Source organism: Etheostoma cragini, chromosome 11 (assembly GCF_013103735.1).
Source record: "Etheostoma cragini isolate CJK2018 chromosome 11, CSU_Ecrag_1.0, whole genome shotgun sequence".
In the NCBI taxonomy this organism is placed as follows: domain Eukaryota; kingdom Metazoa; phylum Chordata; class Actinopteri; order Perciformes; family Percidae; genus Etheostoma; species Etheostoma cragini.
Genome location: NC_048417.1, coordinates 7240814 through 7248335, shown reverse-complemented (window position 1 = coordinate 7248335; position 7522 = coordinate 7240814). Strand labels below are relative to the sequence as shown.

Sequence of the window (7522 nt, the reverse complement as noted above, 5' to 3'; positions counted from 1 at the left end):
AATCAATCAAATCAATGTAATCTCTAGGTATGGTGAAGGCTATGTTATGATGGGGGGTTATTTTAATTACAAAGGCCAGCAGAACTTTATCAGGATGCATAGTATCCTGGATCCATGAAATAACTGGCCTTTAAAAGGCCAAAATTACTTTTTTATTCCTCTTTTTAGTCAACTTTAGCATGGGTTCCTAAACCTATGGGCAGCACTGTATGCACAGTGTGCTGCCACTCCAGCAAACATCCCAGGTGTTGTGGATAGAGCTAAATGCATGTTCAGAGTATTTTTAAAAAGTCACAGCAGTCTCATCATGCAGCGACTACGTATGTTGTACCAAGATTTGTATCCCCGAAAAAAAAAAAAAAAAAAAAATGGATTATATAACTGTTCTTTGGCCTTGGTTTCCCATCAGTCTTTATGGATCTAAAAATAAAAAAAATTGTTTTACGAATTTCCAGAGAATGAAAATAGGCTCCTTTGTCCTTTCTGTTAATTGCAAAAGAACTCTTCTTCCATCATATGTTTTTCGTTTCTGAATAAGCAATGAAACATTATCAAAAGGCAAACAAGGACACACTGCCAGAGAAAAATATCTCTCAGAGGAATTAGATTTTGGCACAAGAACTGTAACTGTGAACTGTTTTGACATCAGATTTAATCCTTGTTTAGGGTTCCAGATGTCCAATTAAACTTCTCTGTTATGAAGTCACAGAATGAAGTATCACTACTTAATAAATAAGTATTTGAGAATTCCAACTGCAGGGTTACAGAGCGATGCCATTGTCAAATACATAAAAGAGCTTACATAACCAACAACTTTCAATCAACAAACCTTTCAATCTACTGTTTGCCAGACATCTGTGATAGTTCCATGTTGGACGAGGAATCAGAAAATATTTTAACAGGTGGAATGTAGAAGCAGGAAGTTCATCTGTACCTTTTAAACTCTTAAAACCTTTAAAACCTTAGATATACTGTACCATAACAGAAAACTGCAACACCTTTTGTATTTGGAGGACTATGGCTGCCAGAAGAAAAACACTGTATATGAGGCAATATTATCACATTAACAATGAAGACAGGCATTTACATATACATATCAGATAAAAATCAGTCTCTGAAGCAGTTTGTTTGTACACACTTGTTATTTACACGTATGACTCTTCTGCAAAAAAAAGCTGGTCAAAGTCGTCAACTTGTGGGTCACTGCACTGCCGGCTCTGCCATTCCCTCTTCCCCTGCACAATCGCCAGCGCCACCTCCTGACTCCTCCGCAGGCAGACATCTGCATCCTCCTGACCCTGGGAGGAAAAGTAGTCCCTTACAGCTCGGGTGGCGGAGGGAGAAAGGCAAAAGCGTGGTTTAGGGAGGTGGGCGTGGTTGGGCTCAACCTCTGAAACTCTCAGGCCGCCATCTTGGGGCGGACCTTTAGAAGGGCGAGGTCTGTCCAGGGTGAGGCTGGAGAAGGGGATAGAGTTTGCGGTGACCTTGGAAGGTTCTGAGGCTCTGCGGGGAAGAGTCCTCCGCCCTTTGTGTCCCTCCATGGCTGGAGTCAGAGAGTGGGACTTTTGCCTCTTGAGGACCAAAGTTGTGGCGTTCTGCCCATAGAAAACACCCTGTGGGGGCTGCACACACTCATTTCTAGCCTGCCTCTGTGTGACCTCACTTCCTGTTTTTTGTTTGGGGCTGTTAGGGGAGGTTGGGACCGGGGGTCTGTAGGTGCGTGTCTGGTTGTTGAGCTGCCTCAGCTCTCTGACCGTCGGAGGTTTCTCTGTCCCCCTGTAGAAAGGAGAGCGGCTGTGCTGCAGCTGCAGCAGAGCCTGCTGGTATGAGGGAGGGCTGCTGGATCTTTGTTGGCAGTTTTGGTTCGTCACCATGGCCTCAGGGGCACCGACAGAGTAGCCATTACTGGTTGAGTGGTTTCCCACAGGCAAGTCCTCCTCTGAGTGACCATTATCAGCCTGTTTTAGTGACAGGCGGCGGCCCCTCTTGAGCCACGTGTTAGGGTGGAGACCATGAGGGTGAGTTTCACTGGTCCGATGGGCCTGGGTGGGCTGTGGCCAATGAGGGGGGAATTCCCTCTGAGGGGGGGAGTCCCTGGGTGACAGACGAGCAGGCCCAGCCAATGAAATCGCTCCATTGGTGGGGTAGTCAGTAGAGTACTGTGAAAAGGCGGAGTCTAAAGAGCTGAGGGAGGAGCCTGTGGGCGAGGTTGCAGGTGAAGACAGACTGGAACAACTGGCATCCAGTCGCAACGGAGGCGGAGGGGGGGGCTTCATTTTCCTCCGCCCGCCATTCTGGACTTTGGCTCCCCCCTTCTCACACCTGTCCTCTTCCTCCTCCTTCAGCTGCAGCCCGCTCAACCCATGCTCCAGAAACACCTCATCCACCTCCCTCTCCCCCTCCATGGCGGCATCATAGCTCGCCTTCCTTACTGGTAGGTGGTGGTTATCGGCGTGAACCGTCACTGTGCCCAAGGGCGGTGTGCTTGCCACGGCTAAAGCAGGCTCTGAACTCCTCCTCAGCCTCCTGGGACCCTGTGAAAGGCCGTTGGCCTGGTGGGTGCGAGGCTGTCGAACTGCAGGACTGAACCTCCTGGGTCTGGCCAGCGGGGGGAGCTGCAGAATGAGATCGGTCTCAGGGTCGAGATCCGGGTCACAATCACTGAGTGTGATGACGGAGTCACGGCTGCGGCTGTCGGGCTTGTCCTTGTTCCGAAGGGGCAGCTGATCCTGGAAGGGAGACTCAGGGTCGTCGTTCAGCTCATTCTCCAGACTGTCGTAGGACGAATCATTCATCTGGAAGGACGACACATCTGGGAAGAGAGATGGAAAGGAGAGAGTGATGGATGAGGAAGATGAAGCAATGAAGTGCTTCGACTAAACAAGTGGTAAACTGTGGAATCATCAAAGCAAGATCAAGAAAATTGAATCCATAAAAACACATAAAAACACAATAATCTAGAAAACAAAACACACAGTCCTACTTTACCATTACATGTCAAATTATACAGCTTTTGCAGACATCTCCTTTTATGCAAGTATCCTGCAATTAAGGGCATTTCCACCTACTAGCAACCAAAATTAGCAATACAAGTTGAGGAAGAAGCAAGCTTTCTTTATGTACACATCAACCTACTACAACAATGCATTTAAATCTGTGACTACATCTCCCAGAAGTGAGAGAGAAACTAAGCGTTATGAGGCCTGAAACGAACAAACACATCGATTCAAAACTGGAAACGCGGAGAACAGAGGACAAAGTGCTGTCCTGCTGTAAGCTCCTTCAACTCTGGGTGTTTTTTAAAGCGTCCGGGAAGAAAGTTACTTTATGAATGAGGAGATTCAGTGATGCGTTCATCAACACCTGTGACCCTGTCAATCACTTCCGGTTGATCTGCCGACCCCAATCAACAGGCCTCGGTCATTTAACCACACACACACACGTGCACACACACGTGCACACACACGTGCACACACACGCACACACACACACACACACAAACACACACACACACACACCTAGTCTAATCAGCCTCAAACCACCTTGTAACAATATTTCGAGGTGTAACACACTGGAGCATTGACAGTTAAGCACTTTCAGATAGGGAGCTGTTGTTTAGTCGCACACTTCGCTCAAGACTCTAAACTTGATCGTGACCCTCCTAAAGAACAATATTTATGTAGTCTAAATTTGACTTAATTTCTTCTTCTCCTTTTATTTTCAGATATTTTCAACATCAGTGAAAAGTACAATTGTTTTTTTTGATCTGACCAAAATGAAAAAGGTGTTCAATTGGAAGGTGACAAGAAGATATTATGTCTGCACATAGTTTTAAACAGACTTAGTTGTGCACTTTTACTGCATGCATTATGACTACAAACTAAAGGATGAAGAACTGCATTTTAAGGAATCGGTTCTTCTATTTTGAGTGTCGTCCTTGTTTTGTACAATGTGACATTTCTAATATATGCTCATGAAATTGTACAGCTTTTAAAAATCAATTTTTTTTGTTTTTTTTTCTTTAGTTTGAAAACAGCAAAACTTTCCGGTCATGTCCTTCATAGCCTTTCATCTACACATGTTACAGAGATGGGTCAGAAATGTGACTGACTTGGCCTCCATCTTTAACATAATTCTGTTAGATTTTATCATCCCCTCTCTTGTGCTGACTCCCAGTTCTTACCTGATCCGTGGTCACTGCTGCTGCTCTTCTGGCTGAAGCTTCTGAAAAGCAAGGTGACGTCTTCTCCCAGGACGCTGATACAGTTCTCTATGAGGAGGCGAATGAGCTCACACACCTGCATGAAGAAACGCCACCGGGTTATAGAGTGAACACGTTGACATTTCTTTGCTTTTGCTGCAGCTGCTGACTATTTATTTTCAGTGTTATAAAGTTGGCTGAAGGTGTTATTCTGTTACTCTCTATGAAGAGCTTCATTTGCTGAAGCAGTGACTTGGGAGAAACAGACAAAGTGTAGCAGTAATTCAGCAAAATATGCAGTTTCCAAGTATCTGTTTCCAACACCATGGTGAGTAAACTCACAAAAAATGGAAATCATTATATTCACACTGCAGGGTGAAACTAGTATGTGGTCTCCTGTAATGTAGCTACTTCTTGCTTTGTTTTTTGAAATTCTTGACCTAAATAACTGTGTAATATCAGCTCCAAACAGCTGTCCATAGTTGTGTTTTTGTGTCCTTTATTATTATTCTGAGAAGAGTAAGTGTTTGTTTGCGCTGAGGACGATCTTTGAAGTATAAATATATATATATACATGGTATATATATATATATATATATATATATATATATGATATATGGATATTAATATATTTGTCATCATATTTTGAAAATATGCCATAGAGGAAATTTCACATTTTGTGAATGGTTGGCTCTGTTCTTTAACAGGAACTTGGTTTGACTGAAGTTTTGAAACATGCAGACTGTCTGTGTTTCAAAGGCATTATCAGCCCAGTTGCAATCTGTCTTCAAAAAAGTCCATTTCTTGGCTGAAAACACCACCTTTTAAATTAATCAGAAACAACTTACTAAACGCATATGACGTGCTATGTCACAAATAGTCGCCAGGGCCACTCAGAGACGCTGGAATCATATCCTCCCCAACTTGTGGAAATTTCCACTGAAATCTGTCTGTTGTGTTTTTAAATTTGTTTTTTCTTGCCGTTGCTGGGTTCCTGCGACCCTTTTTAGGGCCTCACTGTGTTTGTTTGTTGGGCCAGATGTTGTCTGTTCATACATGTTACTGTATGGTGTCCATATGCTTTGTATGACTCAATGTTCAGAAGAAGAGTCTGTCTAGTTACAGCGCACAACCAGGCTACTTTGGAAAGTACTTGTCTATATGTCTATTAACAAGTTATAAAAGTCTTAAAGCAAGCAAAATAATCGGAAAAGAAGGTGAGATAGTATAACCTGTTCCCACTAAAACGTTTTTTTGTTTTTTTATTTCATGAATCAAGTGTCATTTTTCTCTTTTCTATAAACAAACAATCAACAAGTTCATACATATTAATGGTTCTTTTCAGTACACTGTGATTTCTTCTCATCTGTTTGAAAAATAAAGGCTTTCTGGGCCTGATAATAAATGCAAAATGAATCGTCCCTCGGGGACAAATAAGGGTCTTGAACTTGAACTTTCTGGGCCTGATATTAGACCAAATTTTGATTAAAATATGAATAAAACAAAACAGATGATGGGAGATGAAAGCTTTTACAAAATGTAATAAGTTCCACGGTTGTTTCATTCTTGTAATCAGGCACAGTTAGAGGAATACCTCACAGCTGTTACCAGAGAGCAATACAACATTAACATCCTGGTTTTATGTCCTCTGTTTGTACACTACCCCTCTAGATGCCACATGTGTTAATGACTGCTGTATGAAAATCCTGAGGTCCCTTATACTTTGCTGTAGAGACTGATGTATTTACTGTCTCAGCTCTTTTATCCCTAGTCTCACCTTGCCGGGCCATCCTCCACAACACTGTGGACGAGGGTCTGGCTACTCCACACAGCATTCGATGATGGCAGAAAAACATGCACTGGTTTATCGGCATTTCTTTAAACCAATCACAACTGTCTTGGGAGGCGCTAAGCGGGAGACACGGAACAGCAGCAAAATAGCCTCTTGAAGGAACTTGTTTAGATGGGACATGTGTATGTCCAACAGTTGTGTGAGAGAAAACTCAGACTGGACAGATAGTCTCGGTAAGTGTCTGGATTTGGCCGACGCTACTAAAGTCTGCAGGTAGTTAATCTACAGTTGCTGAGTCGTTGTATCTGCACACCTTTCTACATCATTTTTACTATCTGCCTGCATAAACCACTGGAAAAAAACACTGGAATGTCAGTGATTGGCTTCCCGGAGGGTGAACGTACCCTAAGGTAGATATATATATTTACCTTCAGATACTGTTGCTACTGTGACATCTGTCTGCTACAGTGATCAGTGACATTCCACTGTGTCATCCTGAAGAACAGCACATCCTCTGACATTCATTTTAACTGTCAACTGGTACTGTAAGAATGTGTTTATTAACCAATGCATAAGATGAGCTCTTGTGACACATCAAGCAGAAATGTATTGTCAAATGTAATGTCAAACTATGTTGAAGCCGGGACCTTCAGTACAGAAAGTCAGGACTCGGATAATCGGCCTATGAAAATTAGCATTGGCTTCACGTGTTTTTGACGCTCTGGTGTCATTTTTCAATGTGTAGAGTAGGGTTAAGTTAAGGCACAAAACTACTTTGTTAGTTTTAGGAAAATATGGTTTGGGTTAGATTATGTATGGTTATTACGTAACTTACATATGTGATGTTAGTTAAGTACGTTACATATTGTATAAATAGGTTGACTTTTGGTTTCACATGAGACATGAAAAGCGGTCTCCTGGGTGAAAGTCTTACCCTCCCTGACCTCTTTTGTACTTTGTCGCTCTTTATAATACGCCAACGGGTGCCTACTGTGACGGTAACAGACGCTGAGGGGCCACAGGGTTGGGAGGGACAATTCGTTGATTAGATAACATGCTTACTGCACAACTACTGACATCTCTCTGAAATAGAAGCCTTTTTACCTCTTCCTGTCCTTGTTCTCTCTAATGTTTAATGTCACCACTTTAATTCTGTCCGCTCCTCTTATCTCTTTAGTTTCCCTTTCTACTTCCCTCTCTTGATTTTTTAAGATCTGCTCTCGCTTTCAGTTAGCCTCCTGGCCCTCCTTCAATCACTTATTTAGCATTCCTCAATGTCACTCAGAAAGGGGCTGCTACGTGAAACAGAGCAGTTACAGAAACCCTGTGGCCATCCAGGAGACTTTCACTTATCCATCAACTTATAGATAAAAAAACAATTTGTACAATAACAATACAATAAAAGGCAACAACAATCCAACAACAATAAAAGGCAAGTTGAGAGTGGACTTTCTATGAATGCCACAGTATAAAATACCTTTACAGGATAGGTGGAGAACATACTGTAGACTATCTGCACACGTGTATGA

At 42.7% G+C, this 7522-nt stretch overlaps 1 protein-coding gene across 2 annotated transcripts in view; it reads right to left on the bottom strand.

Annotated features, from left to right (window-relative positions):
* Nucleotides 1–517: 517 nt before the first annotated feature.
* The window catches only part of arhgap20 (Rho GTPase activating protein 20), a 51077-nt gene continuing 44072 nt past the window's right edge, over nt 518–7522 (bottom strand). For both annotated transcript variants that reach the window (XM_034885475.1, XM_034885476.1), the window contains exons 14-15: nt 4184–4298; nt 518–2812 (exon numbers count right to left, since the gene is read on the bottom strand). In XM_034885475.1, coding sequence (XP_034741366.1) covers nt 1146–2812; nt 4184–4298 — 1782 coding nt within the window. In that variant the 3' untranslated portion in view covers nt 518–1145. The remainder of the gene's footprint in view (nt 2813–4183; nt 4299–7522) is intronic.